General features: G+C 36.8%; 1 protein-coding gene and 1 non-coding gene across 2 annotated transcripts; both read right to left on the reverse strand.

Moving 5' to 3' along the window:
• Positions 1-3,411: 3,411 nt before the first annotated feature.
• nompA (no mechanoreceptor potential A) lies at positions 3,412-10,625 on the reverse strand. The gene is made up of 23 exons (XM_077438729.1): positions 10,550-10,625; positions 10,385-10,470; positions 10,049-10,310; positions 9,698-9,979; positions 9,492-9,624; positions 9,270-9,412; positions 8,900-9,217; positions 8,468-8,595; positions 7,881-8,352; positions 7,404-7,817; positions 6,876-7,178; positions 6,634-6,742; positions 6,320-6,555; positions 5,992-6,244; positions 5,697-5,860; positions 5,445-5,623; positions 5,235-5,374; positions 4,643-4,879; positions 4,414-4,564; positions 4,125-4,346; positions 3,893-4,056; positions 3,675-3,812; positions 3,412-3,604 (listed from the first exon to the last, which is right to left on the reverse strand). The coding sequence occupies exons 1-23, from the start codon at positions 10,623-10,625 to the stop codon at positions 3,412-3,414; spliced, it is 4,803 nt and encodes a 1,600-aa protein (XP_077294855.1).
• Positions 10,626-20,814: 10,189 nt separating this feature from the next.
• Positions 20,815-21,000, reverse strand: LOC143917509 (U2 spliceosomal RNA). The gene has a single exon (XR_013261071.1). It is a non-coding gene; the product is annotated as a U2 spliceosomal RNA (small nuclear RNA).
• Positions 21,001-23,942: the final 2,942 nt, after the last annotated feature.

Genomic DNA, 23,942 nt, shown 5'->3' on the forward strand with positions numbered 1-23,942 from the left:
CGCTTGTGAGTCATTATTTTCCTAAAAGTACTTAAAAAGTCTACTATTAATATTTTTATTTCACGAATCATTATAAATTTGTTTAAATATAATCTTTAAAAGTATTTTTTTTCATTAAAAAATTCTTGGCACGTTCGCCACCTCTGGCCCAAGCAACTGCGTGAAAATTGTGTTATAACTTATAAGGATAAAGATAATTAATAAAATTTGGTAATATGATCCCATAAATGAGTGTTCCGAAAGGTGAGACATTTCAAAAGACAGAAAAAAGTGATAAGAATAATTACATCCAAATCAGGTTTCAACATAACATTGACAAGCATAAAATATTATATAATTGAATTTTTGTCTGTGTATATAGGTATGTATATATTTTTATTTTTCTAATCTATCTGTATTTTTTGGAACATTATGGCACATTAAGGACTCCTATAATGCCACAATTGTCCAAACTTATGTAAATAAAATACAGGAATTGCTCGTGTGATAATATGGAATACATGTATAATACCTGTGAATCTTGGGAGGCGATACTAATGATCAATCCGAATATTATTATGGAACAAGATTGGATTTGTATAACCGCCATGTCTTAATAATAATTTATGCGACTATCATAGCAAAGGGCTGGCGTTAAAATGATACGTTAATTTTCGGGTTTGGTTCTACATTTTTGGTGTAAAATGAGATCTCACGTATTCATTTACACTATCAACATTTACGTGATTCACTGAAATCTAGTATCACTGATTATATTGTAGTAATCAAACTTGTATGTAAAAACTGATGCATTTTATTATCTTTGAACTAAATAACAGTGTTCATGTGCAAAATTTTATCTTCAATTCTTCGAACTCCTTCAACTATTCTGTCAATTTGCAAATCAGCAAATGCTGTCAAGGAAATATTTGCTTATGCTTTTATCGACTGCGCATTTTTTCAAAGCTATTTCAAAATTAGAAAACAACACCATTTGCCATTATAGAATAAATGTTTAACATTTTATTTCTTTCTCGACGGTTTTATCTATCGTATTTCATTTTAGTCTATATTTAGATATTTTATATTATTATATTTTAATTCTTTAATGCTTAGTGTTTATTATGTTTCGATCCGCGCATTATTTGTGTCCACGTGAAATCGTACCTGTTATATCATACTTTCTTATTGGATTATTTAAAAAAAATAGCATTTAACATACAGGTATTTTCTAATCGTTTTTCGCATATTAAAAATATGTCTATAAGATTTGTTTTTGGTTTTCATAGGTTATGGAATTATTTTTCCAGGGCCCGGGATTCCTCTCGGAGGCCCTGACCATATGCACAAATGTGTGCGACGCACATAGGCGGCCGAAATATAAAGGCGGGCGAAAAAAATCATAGGGAAATAACATGATAGCAGGTATAGCTTCGGTCCTCATAGGGCTAGGTATTTTATGTTCTATTAAACGCATGCGCGCTTTATGTGTTCATGTGCTGTTGTTTATTTTGTACTTGGTTATGTACAGTGTGTTTTTTTTTTATTAGAACAGTGATGTGCGGTTGTTCTTGTGCGATAATCATGAACAACCGTCTCGTTCTCCGACGAAAGGGTCTCTTAGGCTGTATTCGTTGGGGGGTGGTGGCCTCCTGTTGAGGGCTTTAAGGGTCAAATTCCTTGACCTTTAAAGCGGGCTTAGACATGTTCTATTATATTTGTGACTGCCGGATGTATTTCTTCTAGGATATTGAGTATTGGTTGGTCATCGAAAGAACAATGTCCTAGATGTGGGATTGGGGGTAAAAACACTACATTTTCATGAATGAACTTGAAAACGTTAAGTCTCTCTTGTCGTCTGGTCCTGTTAAACTCAACGTTTTGGTTTCCTGTCCATTTTTCTGGTTAATTTTTATTGTGATTAAAATTTTCAACACCATACCCCGAATTAATATGATCTATACAAATGCTGATAAAATTAAAGAGCGACCGATTTAAGTTTGCACACAGGCGACCGACCTCCTAGGCACGGCCCTGATCGTTATGGTATCATATGTAAAGAGCGGACCCAGAGCGCGCTGTCCATTGTTCACATGTTGTAAATGCATTGTTAAAGGTTTGCCAAACCTTTTTTACAAAGCATTTACAATAATGGAACAATAGACGGCGCGCTTCCGGTCCTTCCTCTAATCATATGTATGTATAATATCGCTATTCTGTATGTCTGTGTATCTGCGATAACAATAGATATACCATAATATTCGTTTAGATTCGAGATATATATGTACGTCACAGCTAAAAAAACTGCCAACAAAATGTACGAATATAATAACGAAAGAAAAAAATTTCTATATATAATGTTTGCTATCAATGTTTCATTTAGGCTAATAGAAGGCGCTAATTCTTTCTGACAAAAACTTTGTTTTCGTTTTTATTACCTGTATTATTATTTGTTATTTTCTGAAATTTTTATTTATTTATTACAATTAAAAAAAAATGGATAATTAATGCAAAAATCAATAAAAGCATGTATTTTCATATGAAATTTATTGTGGTACCATCATTACAAACAAAATGGCAGGCTTACAAAAGGGCAGTATGCTCTTCATTCTCGAATTTATTATCATATAATTAAATTAACACTAACTTAAGACCTAAGAAAGCTTTCATAAAATTTATAAATGTACCTAAAGCATAATTATAATCTAATTTAATACTTCTTATTACTTTATATTAATTACCCTTTTACCGAACCCCAAAATTATCATCCTATCAGAAAATCGCCGATAACATTATATTTAAGGTTGTTAATATATTTACATACATATAAATATATATATTTAAAGAAAACTATTTGAATACTTCAAATAAAGCCATCGCATATCACTTATCTTTTCTACTTATACATATGTAATGCGCACACATATTTGCAACAACCGAAAATATAATATTTTCTTTTGAATGTGAATCTATTTTCTGATAGAATGAATCTTTTAAAACTACATTTAATTCATAAAGACAAAGATATAATATGTATGTGTTTTTAGATAAGTGATTGCGAGGCCCCGAAACGTGCGATAGAACAAAAAGATCACAAATTACTTTACAAGATATGGTAACTTAGCTTACGTTTAATAATATAATCTTTGATCTCATATTTAAGCATAATAGAGAGCTCATTGAAAGCACTCGCTTATGTGAATCCTCACGCTTTCCAATAACAACGTGCCATTCCGAACAAATCCTGTGCCACTTTTATTAAAATATTTGCTATCACATATTAACTGCAATTTTCTTTACGTACATATTTAAAATAGTACTTATATTCTAGTGAAATATTTCTAAGTTGATCAATCGATATTTGGAGAGGTGTATTTTGCCGTGACACGTTTTGCTTCCGTCCCAAATCGTATACAAGCGCATCTGAAGAGTTTACGGTCCCTCGTGTCGTCTGTGACCTCGTCCTCCCGTCTGCTTCACGTCCAGACTCCTCAAAGAGCGTGATCTCTCAAATAGGGACGGATCGGTGTAAATCGGCTCGCTGGGATCGTCGAATGGACCGTTGATTGGCCGTGATCCGGGATCTTGTGCACCGCGTCCAAAATCGCAAACTCGACTCAAATTCCTGAAACAAATCATACATTTGAAATCAGTTTGAAAAGTTGAATCAAAAACTGAATTACAAGATTACTTACCCTGTAGCAAATGGCTTATGAAGTCCTGCACCAAAAATAGACATCCTACTGGTCGGCTGTCGGGATGCTGGATATCCGTTGGAAACTGGTGATTGTCTATCTACTGAAACATTCTTTTTCATCACTCCCCAATAACGTCTGAAATTGTATAGAAAAATTTATAAACAATTGTTTCCAGTACAAACATAAGCTATACTTTTTAAAACAATTAACCTAACCTGTATGCAAACATGAAAATGAGAACCACTGTAAATAATAAACAAATAAGAAGTACAACTGCTGTCAACAATCCATGATACTCCCCAGCCGACAAACAGACTGTAGCCGGAGCCGGAGCTACTCTTCTCGCTCCCATCATCAGCTCATCTCTTGACTCGTACACCTACAAAAATATGATAGAATATATTCAAAGCACATATCACACAAATAAAGCATTTCTTTTTCACATACCTCTATCATTTCTCTAACATGTTCTGGATATTCTGGCGGATCATCAGATCCACCATCATTTTCATCATCCTCATACGGATCAATAGCACCAGTAGTTCCATTTATTATACTAGTTTCTGTACCATTCTTCAATTCGCTTTCAATAATAGTTCCATTTACATCCCTACGTCTTCTTTTTCCGAACGATGGCTCCGATCTACCAGTACCGCTCGAACAATATGCCTAAAAATAGCTCGGCTAAATATATCTATTCATAAATAATACACATATTAATCATTAAAGTACTAACAGGCTGACAACCATCTCTACAAGTCCTAACAGTAGCTTCAAATACAAGGAAATTAGACTCGGGTATTTTGAAGGCATTGAATCTTGCTTCCAAGCTATCACCACTTCGTCCACGGTCCAATTCCGGGAAGACATAACTGTCGACTGGACATCTGCATTCGAAAATTTACATCAGTACATATTTTTCAATATAAAATCAATTCCATTTGTGTGCATGATCAAAGACATACCCGTATCTATCAATCAATTGAACGGATCTTCCGGAGTATGGATCCCTAGCAATGACATTAGTAGCAAAGATATCAGTCACATAATTGTATCCGTCTTGAGATTCGAGCCTGAAGGTTAGTGGATCTCCAACAGCTATGGTTGTCGTCGGTCTGCCTTGGTATAGGATCATTAGTCTCACTTTGGAGCTGAGGGAGTTCTCGGCCGGGAGATATTCGATCGGTATTGGACTGCCGGACCTGTCAACAATGTCCCACCCCACACTGGACTCAGGCTTACTTTTGTCACTTTTGCACACTTGCATGTGTGAACTTCAAACAATGCTCGAAGCAGTATTTGAAGTTCACCGTTAGTATCTTATTAGTTTTGATACTCATGCTTCAAAATATTTCAAATCTACATACACAGTATTCAATACCATGCTTCGCAACAATTATTGCATTCGCATGCTCGTAAACCAAATCTACTGTATTTGACAGTTACAAGAAAAAATGATGATTTGGATTCTACTACACATGCTGTTAATGAGTTATGAGTCGGCTGAAAATCTAGCCGACTATCATTCTACTTGAAATTCAAATACAACTAGCATACCCTGCTCCGATGTAGTTAGACGTTACAACAGCTTCTCCGGGTCCTCTGAAGAGGCATGTCAAATTGAACCGTTTATCTCTACCAGTCTGCACATTGTCACTAAACTGGACTACCACAATATTGGTCATTGTGTCGGAGTACTGAAAATGAACAATCAATCAAAAATAGCCCAACCATTTTTATTTTAATCAGAATTTATATAAAACGTACCCTCTGCGTGCCACATTCTGGATATCCTTGAGCTCCGCTGATTCTTAAAACGTTTGCCGTACCTCCGTTACCTCTGAAGAAACACCTATCGTAGAAACCATAAGTGTAAATCCTTCCATAGAAACCTTCCGGTGTTCGCAGTGTGAATTCCATACCGTCTTCATTACATACTTGACTCACTATAATAGAATTTGTTTTAATATTGTACCATCAATAACTTAGATATATTCTTAAAAATACATATATATTTACCATCAAGACATTCCTCTCCATTTCTAGAAATGGATCTTTCATAGAAATCATAATTTCCTGTGCTATCAAAGTAAGCAGGATTGCTTATATCCATTTCTCTGGAATCTCTGTCGCTCAATTCGCAATTATCCCGGTCAGTATCTCCATAAGGTACTGCATTATCTCTAAAAAATTATTTCAAATTTACCACTACATATATAAAGATGAATTTTTGTTTGTTTTTACTATTTGTAAATCTATAGTTTATGATTTAGAACCACCAAATGTAGTATCTTGCTTATTTCAATCTGTATACCTGTAGTTGAATGATCTGCATATGAAATCTCTTGCTTCGGCGCATTCTCGTTGGCAGTGTATCAAAGATTGTGCCGTTGTGAATCTTCTAATATACTGGCGTCTCATACGTTGTCTGGCACCCATTTGTTTGTACGTATCAGCATCGTCACATCTTAGAGCTGTTGGTCTTCCACCCGTTGGACCTATTCCTAGAGAACCTTCTGGAGCACCATATCCACCGCCGTTGTTGTCGTAACCACTTGGTGGGATGCCTAAACAAAAAAAAATGTTTTTATAAATGTCATCGTTTAATTTTGTCATTAAATTATGCTCATTTTAGATATTACTGAAACTTGGTGGTGGTCTATATCCAGGTTCTCCTCCTGCATAGCTGCCTCTGTAACCTCCACTTCCTCCTCCACTTCCACCTCCACCCCCTCCTCCTCCTCCTCCTCCTACTCCTACTCCACCACCCACTGGTGGTCCTCCAATCGGTCTGCGGGAACCTCCATAGCTTGGTCTACCTCCAAATCTGTCTCCTCCGAATCGATCACCTCCTCCATATCGATCACCTCCTCCATAACTATAATAATTTAACATTTAAAAATCAAATTGACTTTTGATAACATATAATCCATTTACTGTATAAAACTTGATTTACCTTCCTCCTGTATATCCATCTCCAAAACGATCTCTATCGTGGACACTTCCCCCGCCGTAACGATCTCCTCCGTAACGATCTGTTCCCCAGGAACTTCCTCCAGAATATCCTACAAATATAATCATAATTGCATTAAAATTAATATATAATACAATGTACATACGAAACCAGTTTACAAATCCAAGATATGTTGTTGTTAATATATAAAATAATATGACAATAAAGTATGTAATTCAAATCACCTGGTAATCTATCATACGGATAGCGTCCAATGCCTCCAATTCCGACTTGGTTTCTATCACCATTGGGGTATCTGTCCCAAGGTCCCGGATACCTATCTCCTCGAACAGGGTACCTGTCATTCGGGTATCTTTCCCTGTCCGATGCTGGTGGATATCTATCATTTGGATACCTATCTCTATCGGCTGGATACCTGTCTCTGTCAATCGGGTATCTATCTCTGTCTACTGGATATCTTTCTCTGTCCATTGGTGGAAATCTATCAATTGGGAATCTGTCTCTGTCGATTGGATATCTTTCGCGATCTGCGGGATATCTTTCTCTGTCAATCCCCGAGGGGCGCCTGCTGAATGGGTAGATACCTCTGTCTGGCCCTAATGGGATTCTGTCGATTTCGTTGTACGATGGATAGTCATCAGGTCGTCCTGGTAATCGATCTCCTCGTATTGGATATCGATCAGTTGGTCTTGATGGTGGGCCTATTGGGTATCTACTTCCTGATATTGGATATCTATCTCCAATGGGAAAACCGCCAGGAGGATATCTGCCACCAATTGGTGGGTACCTATCTCCCCCAGGAGGAAATCTATCATCAGGTAATCTCCCACCTCCAGGTGGATATCTATCACCACCTATGGGAAATCTGCCTCCACCTGGTGGATACCTATCACTTGGTGGATATCTATCGCCACCCGGAGGGTACCTATCGCCACCAGGAGGGTATCTTTCACCACCCGGAGGGAATCTGCTGCCGCCTGGAGGATATCTGTCGCCACCCGGAGGATATCTATCACCGCCTGGGGGATATCTGTCGCCACCCGGTGGATATCTATCACCACCCGGAGGAAATCTGTCACTACCTGGAGGATATCTTTCTCCTCCTGGGGGATATCTTTCTCCTCCTGGGGGATATCTGTCTCCTCCTGGGGGATATCTGTCTCCTCCTGGCGGATATCTGTCCCCACCCGTAAGATAATTATCATCACCTGGAGGATATCTGTCACCACCAGGCGGATATCTGTCACCACCAGGAGGGTATCTGTCACCACCGGGGGGATATCTGTCACCACCGGGGGGGTTTCTGTCACCACCGGGGGGGTATCTGTCACCACCGGGGGGGTATCTGTCACCACCGGGGGGGTATCTCTCACCACCGGGAGGGTATCTGTCACCACCAGGAGGATATCTGTCACCACCAGGAGGATATCTATCCCCACCTGGTCGGTATTTATCATCATCTGGATATCTGTCATTACCACCTGGTAATCTGTCTCTGTCTCTGTCTCTGTCGGATGGATATCTGTCCCTATCCCTATCGCCTGGATATCTATCGTCTTCTGGATATCTATCACCTCCTGGATATCTATCGTCGTCTCCTCCGGGATATCTATCTCTATCTCCACCCGGATATCTATCACCCCATCCACTGCCGCCACCTTGTTTATGCAGGAAAAAAGTGCCTTTATTATAATGGATAGTCTATTGTCCATTTATTTGTCGTATATAATCGTCTTAGTGAATTTGAGTTTTGAAAAATTAGTGTGGACATACATATATGTATTAGTCGGTGAATTCGAATGAAATAATTATCTACAGTTAAAATGTTTGGTGATAAAATGCGAATGATCAAACCTGGTCTTCCCCAATCGTTTCCTTGACCCATATCAGGACGCGCTCCAGGAGATCCCGGTTGATCTCCGTCCGTTCCCATCAACATGTGATCTAAAATTGTTAGATGATCTGTGATGTGCCACTATGATATAATGTTAAAAATGAATATGCCATTGTTTTATTAGTAACAATTAGCACCAATCGTCCTTTGTGGTTTGTTAACGATTTTTAATTTATGATTGTGATTCATGATAAATGCTCATGTTTAGTCAATGTATTATTTTTGAGCAGTTAATCAAAGTTTTATATTAAGTAAATATTCTTTTTGTGAATTAAAAGCAAATGTGATGAATGCAATGAACAATTAAATTATTTTAAATGAAAATTTAGTTTATTTTGTGTTTTCAAATCTTACGCATCAGGTTTTCATAATAATCGTAGTCGGCATCGTATATTATCCTCATTCCGTCGCGTTGGTTAAATCTGCTGAGTCTGCAAGTTCTAAAACGATCGCTGTACACAGCTGAACGACACTGAAAACTTGTCTGGCGAAGGCACTCATCCAAACATTCACTCAATGACCGACCCGTGATTTCTGAGTGAAACTCTCCTCCAAGTCTGCTATTTCTGTATCTTTGGAAAGCCGTATCAGGTCTTCTGCCGTTAGAGAATAGATGAGAAGTCACAGAATTATCTGGATACTCCGATCCCCTCGCTGGAAAATATTCAACATTAAACCAGGATTCTTGATAGCATATCAAAACTTTGTTTTGTTTGAGACTTACGGTTATCCAAGCATACTAAATCGTAGAAATGATGGGTTGGACTACTGCTGATTGTGATATCATCTTTTTGAGAAACGGAATCTTCTTCAGAAAGCACACACATTCTAGTAGCTTCATCAAATTCGACAGATCGACAGAAGTACCTATTTCAATTCAACGAACTCATTAGTATGCTGGGTTAAAGTTAAAATCGAATTGATCTAATTATTAAAGTATGCAAACTTTTCAGCTCGAAGACACATATCTTGACACTCCTCTAACGTCATATTAGAGAAAATGTCCACCTCAAATGGTCCTCCAAGTCTTTTGTTTTCTTCCTTCACGAATACCGCCAAGCCATCACATCGTCTTTCAGCTTCAATGAAACAATTAAATTAATCAAATTTTTGAATATTTTATTCTATCACATATTTATTTTTATATAATACCTGTCAAACACGTGTTTTCTAAATAATCAGCGTTTGGATCGTCTTCTAAAAGCTCAGGATGAGTACGCCTCGTGAATCTGCTGAGAGAACAACTTCGCAAAGACGCGTCGAAAGAAGCTGAGCGACAAACAAAGCTGAACTCATCTAAGCACTTATCTTCACATTCGGTCCTATTCGAAGCTATGACTTCCTTCAGATCGGCAGAAGGAAGTTTCAACTTCTTGCGAGGATGCCTTTCGAAGACATATCGTCGACTAGGACATTGGCGCTCTGGACGATCGGCTAAAAAATATATACCAATTCAGAAAAATTTCAAGAAGATAATAGTAAATAAAATATAAGAATACTAACATCTCAAGCAAACTTCTGAAAAGTGTACACTATTAGGAACCAGCATCAAACTTCCGATGCCTTCAGGGGCTGCTTGTTCTCGGGTCAAATAGCAAGTCGATTCCTCATATTCTGGAGCGCCGCTAAAAGAAGCTATTCTGCTACCAGGTTGAAAGTCAAATGAACTGCATGCCCTAACCAAATTATTAGCAGCTGTCCTATCTCTCAAGCACAAATCTTGACACTTTTCGAGCACTCTAAAAGGCGGTGCTGTATCTCTCACCTAAAAACAAAATGAGTTCCAAAAAAATTCTTTATTTTTCACTTCAATAGTGGTTACATTTAATTTATACTCACAACATCATCATCAAATCCTTGCAATTGTTGATTGGGTAACCTTTCATACATTACCCTTCCTGCACCTTGATTGCACGTAGTCTGACCTGTAACAACCAGAATAATGAGTATCTAATAGATGTTGTCAAAATGATAATTTTAAATGGTTGCTTATTCGAAAATTACCATTGGCCATCATTTTGAGAAGTGTCAGGACGGTGAAGGCCTGCATGACACCAGAGACCTGGTGTTTTCTTCTCATTTTTGTCAACTAATTTTGATTGCTTGCTTATCACTGAAGTCACCTGCTTATTATAAAGCAGCGACTAGACGCATGTCTCGAAACCTGAAACAAGTACATAAACTGTAATTAATTAAACCATATAATATAAATGAATATTTTTGGAAGCTCAAAAATAGAAATCTTTCAAAATTATAGATATATGTACATACATACATAGTGTCAAAATCAACATTATTTCATTTTAGGCACCTCTAACCTACGCGAGCCTCAAAATATGCAATTCTAATTGGTTAGAATAGGGGTTGGCAAACTTATTAGTCAACAAAGCCAAATTTCAACAGTACAACGATTGAGATTTCTTTTGATAGCCAAATTTCTTTAACTTAAACTATATACATAGGTAGGTACACTGATTATTAAAATTAAACTATAGGAACACTGAATACAACTCGATATCATACTTAATAATAATCTTACTTATTAATACAAATAAAAATTGTAAGTAAGGTATCCATAAAATTAGATCATGACAATGATTGACAAACACTTAATGTGAACAAATACAAATCCTTTAAAATTTGTAGTAAGTCAGGTTTATATGTTGTCGTTTTTAATTTTAGGTACGATTCCAGGTTCTCATCTATAAGACGACTTCTCAGTTTACTTTTGATAAGGTTCATTCTTGAAAAATATTGTTCTCATGAATATATGTATATGTAGAACTGAAAAGGGAAAGAATAGAAAACGCTAGTTTTTTCAACTTATCATATGAGTCAGGAATACTATTCCAGGTATTAAAAATCAGCATGTCTTCCTTCTCCAGGTCTTTCAAAGCAGACCAATTGTGGTGTGAACTAAGTTCAGATTTTTTTCTCCAATATTTCCCTATCAGCACTAAGACGTTCAAATTTAGAGCGCAATAATTCTTTGTTTTTTATATCCACCAATTGAATTTCAAAGTGGCCAAAGTCTTATCACCAATTCCATAACTTTGCAAATTTCTCCGTCTATATATAGCTTTCCTCTCTTAGCAATCTCTTGACTAATCACAAAACTTGCAATATTTACATATTACATAGAAGATTGCATCCAGTAATTAATTACAGAACTCCTTACTACTTTCTTCCTGACATCACCGACAGGGTATTTAGTGCTAAATGACGCGTGTTTAGTTGAAAAGTGTCTCTCCAAATTTGACTACTTGTTATGCACCAATTTTTCCTGACAATTTTAGAGCACTTTGGCCCTTGAATCGTACTCAAGGGGCCAAAGAGCCGCTGTTTGCCGAACCCTAGGCTACAACATCCTAACTAACCGATAATAATCACGTATTTTTCTCCCTATTACCAATATGGAGAAATAAAATATATAGTGTTCATCTACTTATGTACAATAAAGTAAAGAAAAATTGATCATATTAATGATTCAAACGATAAAACACTCCACTGAAATAAAATCCAGCACTTATCCACAACTCGAGTGGTAAAAGGTAAAAGTAATTAATTAATTATAGAATCAACATTCATGAAAGCCATACACATAAGGTCATATCTAATTACTAGAATGTAAATCAAATTTGTCCAAATGTATCTAATTACCAGTGTACAAAACTATCGGAAAGATCCAATTAGACGTGGTTCACAGGCGCCCACGCACATTTGCATACTTATCTCAACTTCCCGAAGGTTATCGTCATTTGACATTTTTTGCAACCCGTTTTTTTAGCGACATATCCAGAAATTCGCTTCGGATGCACACACGAAATCTAAACAATAGCGTACAGCCGTCAACGACCACCGCATAAATGATTTATACAATAAATGTTCGTTCCTCTCGCGTTGGTGACGAGCAAGCCTCCATCCGGTCTATTGTGGCTGCGCTGCTAGGAGCTAGACACCGTCATCATCATCATCATCATCATCAGAAGTGACCCTGAACCATTTAGAACAAAAAGAGCGGGGTTAGCGGCTCTTGTTTCAGCGAATGCAGTTTGAGGGCAGAGTACAACAACGACCCAACAAATTGGCATGAACGATACTACATTTGTATAAAAACCTCGTGAGTTAATTTATTTTTCAGGCTCTCAACATACATACATATACAATAGTGTTTGTATGTTGCCCGATGAAATATCATCGCATGGGTTATGACATATCAAGTTATTAAATTTAAAAAAAATTAAAAGAAATGTGTCGATCCTTTGTTCGATCCGCACGCAGTCGTATTAAAAATGGTAAAAATACCTATCTAGTATATATTATACATATACTATATGTAATTTAAATAATTAATTAAATAACTTTCCAATAGATGGCGCTAAATGCTCGGAGACTTATTTCCCTAGAGGAAGCATTGATAACAAACAGTATATATAGAAGTTTTTTGTTGATCTGTTATTATTTTCGTATTATATTCGTACGTTTTGTTGGCACTGTTTTATCTGTGACGTACTTTTAACACAGACACGCAGAATAGGCGTGTCCTATTTTTAAATTTGTTTTTCAAAATCTGGGGGTGGTCTGTATTAGAGCCTCCAATTCCAATATTTGAATATTCGAATACCAAATACATTCGCCCATTTTAAGTATTCGTTTTTCGAATATTTTAAATGGGCGTAAAATATTGTTTCATGTTTATGATAGCACTCAAAGGGTTAATTAACCCTTTGAGTGCTGACGTATTTTCTGTTGAAAGTCCGCCACGCTGAAAATTTCGCTAGCATTTCCAACTAGAATTATTTTGAAATCCAATAGAAAGCAGGTATAAAAATTGTAGTTATCTAGGATCCACACAAATCCTAGATAACTACCGCTGAGGATTTCGAGTTTTGTAAAGGTGTGTTAAGACTAGAGAAATGTTATATTAATAGAAGTGGCTTTAGGCGTCATATTGTTGTCAAGTGACGATTGTCCACAGATAATCCTAAATTATTTTAGCATCAGTCGTATGCTTGGTGCTCGATGTATGTCCGATAATATATATTGTCCGATAAACTGTCGAATTCACTCAATATATATATTGATATATATTGTCGCATTCACTCAATATATACATTCACTCAATATATATATCGAAGAAAGGAACGGCAACAAAATTAAGATTTCGGGTGTACAGCCCTCTTAACGAATGTATTTTTCATCATATGTATTAGTGCATCGATTCCTAGTTACATATTACTATAATACATATATGTATGTACATACATACATATGTATTGAAAATTTTCTAAAAAAAAATGTTTCGTTACAACTTTTTATTATTGATTTATTCTTAGAGATGGAAAATCTCAAATGTCATAGTCTTTTAGAATTTTGGAAAACATCCATGCTCCTTTGAAGTTCTGGATATAAAGATTATAAACATTGCCTACTTTCTTTAATTAATCCTTTGAGTGCCGATCTCTTTTCTGTTGAAAGCCCACCACGCTGAAAATTTTGCCAAAATTTCCAACTAGGATTATTTAGAAATCTAATAGAAAGCAGGCATAAAAAAAATTGTAGTTAATATAAAATAAACAAAAGAAGTCTATTAACGAATATATTTTTCCAAAACTAGTTCCATCTTCTTCATTGTTGTTGAAATGTAATTCTCACAATCCGAATGCCAAACCACAATATAAAATACTTAGCAGCTACGGATTTCCATCGGGAAATTCTACTATGGTTCGAAATTCAGAAATTCTGGTGTAAACTGCTATGGTTGAAATTCAGAAATTCGAAATTCAGAAATTCTGAATGACACGAGTTATAGTGCGTACGAACCAAACGAACGAACGGTCTCTGTGCCAACTTTTTGAACCAGTAGCGTACAAAATATCGAAATAAAAATTAAATTTAAAAATTGAAATTAAATATCAAAATTAAAACTATTATTATTATATTAAAATTAAATTCAAATATCAAAATAAAATTATAATCATTATATTAAAATTAAAATTAAATATTGAAAGTTAAAACAGAACATGCACAATTTAAATAAATTTTCGAGATTGACCTAAAATTACATCATCAACTTGGTTTGGTCCGTAGGCACCATTACACGACAAATGATCAATTCATTTTTTTTTCAATGCTACCTGTAAAGGCTTCGCGGGTAGTATTATTGTTTACTTCGTACATACATACTCAAAATACAACGCCTATCAGCGTTTTTCAGGTCTATGGAATTATTGGCAAAACGCCAATTGGCGTTGGTCAGTGGTAATGGGAAAAGCACAACAATATTTTTTGCTTACTAAGAATGTCAAAAGTTAATATTCCATCATCGTCATACTTTAACACAGATGTGCATAAAGTATATCAGTTTCATGTATTTACATAATATGCTACCCAACGTTACCGACCTTCGTAATCTAAAGCTTCCATATCTCATCCCCCAACATCTTTTTTTTTCAAATTCTCCAAAACTATATCACTAGAATATCTCAGGATATATGTATGTATGTATGTCTATCTGTTATTTAGAAATAAAGTTTTAATCCCACCTATTCATTACCGTTTTAGTATTTTTATTCACTTCGCTACGTATATACGTATCAGACTGCGGATAGAGAGCGTGCTTTTTCAAAGCTAAAGTGCAAAAATAAAAAGGTTCGGCAAACCTTTAACAAAGCATTTACAAGCAGTCAGATGTTCGCATATATTTATCTACATATGTAACATATGTACGTACATAAATATATGCAAACATTTCGAGCACATCTTTCGTGCTTCTCAGTTCTCATCCAGATGTTTTTTTCTTGTTATTCTAAACACGTGTTTCTCCACATTATTTTACATAGCAATCTTACTTTCAACGTCTAAGTTTCTTTTATCCAGCACTTTTTACTAACCAAAATATTATATTTAAAATTACAATTATAAAAATACGCGTTCCATTTCATTGATTACTGATTACACGCAAAACCATACAGTGGTCACTGACATGTAATAATGAAAATGTGTCGGTACCGTTACATTCTAATTTAAATGTTGTTGAACCGATGTCGTTCGCTTTTCGATTTGACGAAAATGCAAAAAAAATATATCCATACATACGTATGTACATACACACGATATTCATCACCAATGTCCCCGCCCACCCGATTGTATGAAATCAAAAAGAACCATTTTTGGGTTAACTGTCATATAATTGATAGTTACGTGGAAAAAATGCTCGCATCTAGTGCGACAATCAAATTTTAATAACAGTACAATATGCGGTCTTTTTTGTCGTGCAAAAAATAACTATCGATTAAACCATGGACACTGATTCATAATGGGTATGTGTGTATAGTATTTACATATATGGATTATATATATGTATACATATGTATTTGCGACGGGTTCACGTTTGTACCGTTGAACCCTTATGGTTAACCATTGCACGCAATCAACAGTTTTACATATCTACATACATTATGGTAGTGTAACGGCTGTTGCGCTTTTGTAATAGTATCAAAGACTATTAATTTGTTTATTTTTTATCAAATTTTTGTATAATAATACAGTTTCGGTTGATTTTTATCGAAATATACAGTATTCAGCTATTAAAATATTTATTTTACAATCTGTAAATTAATTAGTTATTATGTTTCTACTTTTTTTAATAATTTCATTCTTATCAGAAATTGATATTTTGCTCAGATAAAGGTAGTACAGATACACATTTCCTCAACTCCCCCTCCGTTCTGGTTGAACTGCTGTATGCAAAAATGTAAATGATCAGTCTATGTGGACTAAAACAAACATAATCTAATGAGAGGCTTAATATAATATGAACTAACATTACAAAGTGGTGCAGGAAAGACTTTCTTGAAAGTGTGAGATTGTTATTAGTAAAGTTGAGGGTGGAGATGTAAATGTGAATCAATCTTAACAACAAAACTACATTTCATAACCTTTGAATGCTAAGCAACGTCAATCAGCGTTTTTCCAACAAGTCCATGGGGCTGAAAAACGCTGATAGGCATTTACAAAGTAAACAATAATACTACATGCTAAGCCTTTCTAGGTAGCATTGAAAAAAAAGGCATTAATCGTGTAATCCGTTTCATTTATTCGTCAACGTTTATAAGACTGGTTTACACTGGAATTTCTGAATTTTTAACCATAGCAGAATTTCCCAATGGAAATCCCTAACTGCCGAGTATTTTAGATTGTGGCTTGGCATTTAGATTGTGAGCATTACATTTTAACAACAATGAAGAAGATGGAACTAGCTTTGGAAAAATACATTCATTAAGAGGGCTGAACACCAGCGCCTTGTCCATACAAACGTATTAGACTTCTCCCTTCCTCAATTATGGCACTAGAGAATTTTTTTTAATATGCTATGGATATCCACCATTGGGATGCATCTATCGTTTTATTTTTTTGATTAGTTATTTTTTATAGGAGCTAGAAGCCGCCAAACATCTATAAAATCGCCTGTTTTTTACACCCACGAAAAGAGTCCAGCGTGCTTATTTAACGGTCGATTTAAAAAAAAATACGCGCACAGAAAATACCGATGATGAAATTTTTTTAAAATTGGTCCAGTTTTGGAGGAGAAAATAGGAGAATACGAAACCTCGATTTTGTCGATTTAAAATACGTATTATCTGTTCGCAGCGAAACTGTCGCATTCACTCAATATATATATATAGCGAAGAAAGGAACGGCAACAAAATTAAGGTTTCGGGTGTACAGCCCTCTTAATAGACTTCTTTTGTTTATTTTATATTGTTGTAAGATATATTAGAGAGTCTTAACCAGAGAAATGTAATAATAATAGAAGGGCCCTAACGAATAAATAACTTTTGTCAATATTACGCGGTACGTCTTTATAAATACGCTACAACCCACGGATAAAATCGGATCAATTTACTTATAATAATGTATCCCATGTTGTTTATTGTGTGTTTTTGAATGCATTTTGCAATATTTACCGATGCTTGCCCATCTTGCGAGTAATATAAAGAAACAGAGAAGTTTTTATCGGACATACATCGAGCACCAAGCATACGACTGATGCTAAAATAATTTAGGATTATCTGTGGACAATCGTCACTTGACAACAATATGACGCCTAAAGCCACTTCTATTTATATAACATTTCTCTAGTCTTAACACACCTTTACAAAACTCGAAAACCTCGGCGATAGTTATCTAGTTAACTACTATTTTTTTTTGTCTGCTTTTTATTGGATTTCTAAATAATTCTAGTTGGAAATGTTGGCGAAATTTTCAGCGTGGCGGGCTTTCAACAGAAATGACGTCAGCACTCGAAGGGATAATTAAAGAAAGTAGGCAATTTTTGTTACCTTTATATCCAGAACTTCAAAGGAGTATGGATGTTGTCCAGAACTCTAAAAGACTATGACATTTGAGATTTTCCATCTTAAAGAATAAATCAATAATGAAATGTGTAACAAATAAAAGAAAACATTTTTTTTTTAGAAAATTTTCAATACATACATATGTATGTAGATATATGTATTATAGTAATATGTAACTAGGAATCGATCCACTATTGTTAATTTCTTAGATAAACCATGTTTTACTTACATATACAAATGTATCATAGTAACAACTAGGAATCGATGCACTATTCTTAATTTCTTAGATAAACCATGCTTCTTTGCTCTCTTGCTTTGAACATTAAACGGTCCATTGCTATTTGCAATTGCACCGATCCCTAGCCTAAGTCAAGTGAAACTAATAATAAACTTGTAAAAATATCGAACATTTTGCGTGGGAAAATGTACAATGACGGGTACCACCTCGTCGCAGTCAAAATGAAAACGGATTTCGTGGGCGGTACATTAAAAAAATAAAATAAAAAGAGCTGCCGAACCGCGGCCATTACAGATTTGAAAAGCGCCATGAATAATTCCCGCGCAAACAAAGCAACGGAAGAAGTATTTCCGGTGCACGATGCTACCAACTTGTAGCTAAAACTCTCACCGCAACCAAACACAACGACAACGCTTAAAACAAGGTGGTAAAATAAAATAGAAAGAATAAGAGAAGAAATTCAAAATATATTTATTGTTATATAATATGCGGCATGCGTTGCAATGCTACATTAACGCATGCAATTCCCGTTCCCGTTCCCATTTGTCGGAAAAACACAGGCAGCGAATACGTTGGTCCCGATGCGAAAACATTTGAAATTATAGCGTTGCAATGACACTCATCCCCGTTTTTTCACAGTAATATTCCCGGACATGCATACAACAAATCCTGAAAGTTCCATCGTAATCGGTTCAGTGGTTTAAGAGCCTATTCGAGACACACGTGCAGACATTCATTACAAACCTCCTTTACGTTTCACATTAATTATGTATATATGTATATAGATCTAAGCCCGCTTTAAAGGTCAAGGAATTTGACCCTTAAAGCCCTCAACATGAGGCCACCACCCCCCCAACGAATACAGTCTAAGTGAACCTTTCGTCGGAGAACGAGACGGTTGTTCATGAATATCGCATAAGAACAACCGCACAGCACTGTTTTAATAAAAAAAAACCACACTGTACATAACCAAGTACAAAATAAACAACAACGCATAAACACATAAAGCGCGCATGCATCAGGAAATAATACCTGAAATGTATGTATATAGAAGAAAAAGAAGATAGATATGTTATTCTTTTTTTGTTGATTTTTAAATGCTTTTTATTATTACGAAATTATGTTCACAATACATCTTATATCTATTTTAATAGCTACTGATCTACTGATCATTTTCTATTTTACAATTTAATTTAATTTGGTTAGTAATCATAGTATTATATTATTCTAATGTTAATCTACAGCATAATAGGAAAAAGAGCTCAAACACCTATTTACAATCCTTATAAATGTTCATAATACATCTAATACATAATATTAATTAAAGACTTTCTAAAGTCGATGACTTAAAGCAGATTGTGTTTAGGTAATCTGTGTGTTATACCTGAAGGGTATAGACATTTTGTTGTAATAACCGAGACTCTTCACAAGTGTGTTAGTATGGTTATTAGTGATTCTGTCATAGAATCTACTGGTTAGTTTGTTAGTAATGTCTGTAACAAACGGAATATTATATATGGCATGCAGTTTTTTCAAGTTAGTATATATGGGTGTATTATAAATTATTTTTAGGGATTTATTTTGTATTACTTGGAGCTTGTAAAGATTAATATTCCAGGCGAAATTCCATACAGGTGAAGCATAGGTTAATTATGGTAATATGAGCGCGCGATATAATTTTATTTTATTTTGAGTTGATAAAGAACTATGGCGATTAAATATTGGATATATTGATGATATACCCCGCATCACCTTGCATTTCGCTGCCTCAATGTGAGGTGCCCATCTCATACTTTTATCGAACGTTACTACTAAATATTTTATTACTGACTGCCATTTCAGACTTTCTCCAGAGGGGATTTTCAGATCTGAACTTGGCTTATGCTTTCTAACACTAAAAAATATGGCGTCTGTTTTGGTTTGATTAATTTGAATTTTCCACTTATTGAAGTGTTCAGTCATTATTTTAATTGCAAATTCAAGATTTTTAAGAATAGTGTCTGGTTTTTTGCTACTTGTGAAGCAAGCGGTATCATCTGCATATAGGGCTATGTGACAGTTTTTTTTGAATATGTACATATGTCATTTATATATATGGAGAACAAGAGTGGGCCAAGCAAGCTCCCCTGCGGAACGCCAGCTGCGATTATTTTTGGAGACGATAATTCATTATTTGCGCTAACCACTAGCTTTCTACGAGTTAGGTACGATTTGATGATATGTTATTCGACAGTTTATCAAGATATATCTTTATCTAGAATGTCATACAATTCCAATTAGACCAGAGTCTGGTTGAACCATTTTTTCTAGTCTGGTCACCAGACTAGAAAAAATGAATTAGATGCCATATAGCCCGCGTGGCGAACACTGATCTACGCATTCCAACGTAGCAACCAAGCAGAATCGCATCGCCTTTCAACACAGACTTCAACAACACACTTTCGGTATCGTCCATCAAGCGGGAAATTAGAGAAATAGTTTAACCTTAGAGGTCAATCTATTTCTCTAATTCTCGGGATCCTTACATACTGCGTTCCGAAAATGCCTCCTAGAACTGGTGTTATTTTAAATAAATAAAATAACACCAGTTCTAGGAGGCATTTTCGAAACGCAGTCTTGGAAGGATCCCGAGAATTAGAGAAATATACTGACCTCTGAGGGCATATGAATAGTGAAAGTGGGCCGATCCCGGAGGCACTGCAATGCCGGACCAACCCGCGACAGGAGTGGAGCAACCCCCATTCATCCCGTCACTTTCCAAAAATCAGCTTAATATACTGGTCCCGCGTTGCGGGAACTATCAGATATTAAGCTGATAAGAACAGATACTACACTTAGCCAAAAGGCCGAGAAGCGATAACGTTGTTTTTTTCTTTTTCTTTGTGGCCACATTTTATCGATAGTTTTCTCGGGTAGTGACACTTCCTTGACCTATCTATCGAACGTTTTATATAAGATCGATCTCTCGTTGATATTGTAGTGCGGGCTGGCGGCTGCCCGCTTGTTGAACGTTTGTCAGGTTAGAACATTAAGCAAAATTAGTGCATCATCTGTGGGATACTGTCGGGGTTAGTGTGGTTAGCAGGTTTGGGACCGTTTGGTGGTGATTTGTTCTGATTAATTTGACTGAATGCTAATTTTAGCCTATACCCGTCTTCAAAATGTCGATGGGCCTTTGATTAAACGTGAGTTTGGTCTCACTGAGGGAGTTGATTAGGGGGTTGTCTATCTTGCCGAGAGACTTTAAGTAGTTCACGGTAAGTTTGTGTACGTGTTTGTCAAGGTAGTCAGTGTTTAGGTCATTGTGAATAATAGTGTTTCTTGTGTACCAGTCATAGTTTCCCGCGGCACGCAAGAATTTGTTTTGAACAGTCTGTAATTTGAGTATGGATCTGTTGGAGATGGCTGTATGAGCCCAGACGGGGCTCGCATATGTGATTTGTGGGCGGATGATGGATTTATACAGCAAACACTTGTTTTTAAGCGAGAGTTTGCTGTTGTGTTTACATAGTGGGTAAAGCTTTGACGTAACTGCCCTAGCTCTACGCAACGCATTGGTGATGTGGGGTTTCCAGGTTAGTTTCTCGTCGATTATTACCCCCAGGTAGCGGGTAGACGTGGTCCAGTTGACTGGTTTGTCATTTATGATTACTAGCTTGGCTGGTTTACGCCGTTTTTTACATCTGGAGAAGAATATTGCCTGACTTTTATCCGGGTTGATTTTCATCAGCCATTTATCGTACCACGCTACTAGTTAGTCCGAGTACTACTGGAGGGCAAGCGAGACTCCCTTGGGGCTAATGGAGTTTGCTAAGATGTCAGTGTCGTCGGCGTATTGCGCGATGTTTGTGTATCTATGGGTGGGAGTGGGTATGTCGTGTGTGTAAAGGTTGAATAGTGTGGGGCCGAGGATAGAGACTTGGGGAACTCCGGCGGAGATGTCCCGCTGAGTTGACATTTGGTCTTTCAATTTGACCTGAAATTTTCGTTCTCTTAGGAAGGATGCAATGGATCGAATTGAGTGGGGGGTGACGTTAGCGGCAATCATTTTATAAAGGAGGCCTGCGTGCCAAACTTTATCGAAGGCTTTGGAAATATCTGTGAAGATTGCTTCAGTGGACATGTTTCGGTCGAAGCCGTCTATTACGGTTTCAACGACTCTGTGTATCTGGTGAACTGCAGAGTGTTGAGGTCTAAAGCCAAATTGTGTTTTGGGAAGGAGGTCAATTTTAGCGATCTCGTTGTTGAGGTTTGAGATTAAAATCCGTTCCAGGATTTTACTCAGTGAGGAGGGCAAGCTGATGGGTCTGTAGCTTGTTGCGAGAGAGGTTCGAAAAGGGTTTTCTGATTAGGATGATGTTGGCAAGTTTCCATTGACTCGGAAAACAGCAGATTCTGTTGGTGGCGTTTAGTATTGCTGTGAGTGCAGCGATAGCTTTTTGAGGGAGTTCTTTTAGTGCTTTGTTGGAGATTCCGTCCGGGCCAGAGGCCTTTTTAGCAGAGATAGTTTTAATGATTTTTAGGACATCAAGCGGCGAAGTGGCGACAATGGGTACGGGGGCTGGGTTTTCGAGGTAGCTTTTGACGGAGTTTTCAACTATTTGGCAAAAGTCGCTTTGTAGGTTGGAGTTTGATAGAGAAAACTGTTCCCGGAGACTGTCGGCTAGAGCTTCTGCTTTATCGGTGGTGGAATAGACGAAATTGTCTCCAACTTTGATCCTATCGATTCTATTGCCGTTGCTTCTGAATATTTTTGACAGTTTTCAGAAACCGTTATGTCCGTCTTCTAGCGCTCTGAGTTTAGTATCCCAGTTGTCGTTACGTAGTTACCACAGGGCGTTTTTAGCGTCTTGCTGAAGTCTATTCATTCGCTGTTTAAGGATAGGGTCCTTGTTCCTTTGGAATGCCTTCCTAGCTCTATTCTTGAGGCGAATAAGATCACGAATATCGGGGGGGTAAAGCTTGCGGGTACAGAGGGGAGTGAGGTGTTGTAGTGGTGCTGGCGTCCAAGGCTGACTGTATTTCATCAGTGAAGATATTAATGGCGGAGTCTATGTCTTGGGTGGTGTGAATCGAGTGGGGGTAAGAGACGGTTTGATGAAGAAGAGTTGAGAATTTTTCCCAAGATATGGTGCTACGAAGGGTGGGATTTATAGTGACGGGCGAGTTGGTGAGTTCTAGTGTGACCGGGTGATGGTCGGAAGAGAGATCATTTATTACAGTCAAGGATTGCGCGCCTGGAAAATTTTGGGTTAGAACGATTTCTAGAATATCGGGTCTGCCTTTGAGGTTAGTGGGGATTCTTGTGGGTTCGTCTGGGGCCGTGACGGAGAGTTTTGGGTTTGAGAGTTGGGAATAACTTAGAAGAGTTTTCGCATTTTTATTAGTGGTTCGGCTGTTCCATCTGGAGTGTTTGGCGTTAAGGTTACCTGCGGCAATGGTGGATTTTTTGGTGTTAAAAATGTTGTCCAAGTCTGCGGTGAGTAAGTTTTGTTTTGGTGGGTTGTAGACTGCGTGGAGGATGAGTGGGGTGCCTGTTTTAGTCCAAACTTCTATCGACGTCAGTTCTATCCCTGTGGTGATCGGCCGCGGGGCCAAGTTGTGTTGGATTGTGTGTTTGATGAATATGGCTGTGCCGCCGGTGGCTTTGCCTATTCTGTCGTTACTGTACGTATGTAGTGTAGTTTGAGAAGTGTAGTCGATTACCAGGTTTGAGCCAAGTAACGTTTACTAGCGCGATATCAATGGAGTGTTGGAGCAAAAATTGCTCGAATTCGACACGCTTGCAGAGTATGCTGCA

Source organism: Arctopsyche grandis, chromosome 9, assembly GCF_051622035.1.
Source record: "Arctopsyche grandis isolate Sample6627 chromosome 9, ASM5162203v2, whole genome shotgun sequence".
NCBI lineage: Eukaryota > Metazoa > Arthropoda > Insecta > Trichoptera > Hydropsychidae > Arctopsyche > Arctopsyche grandis.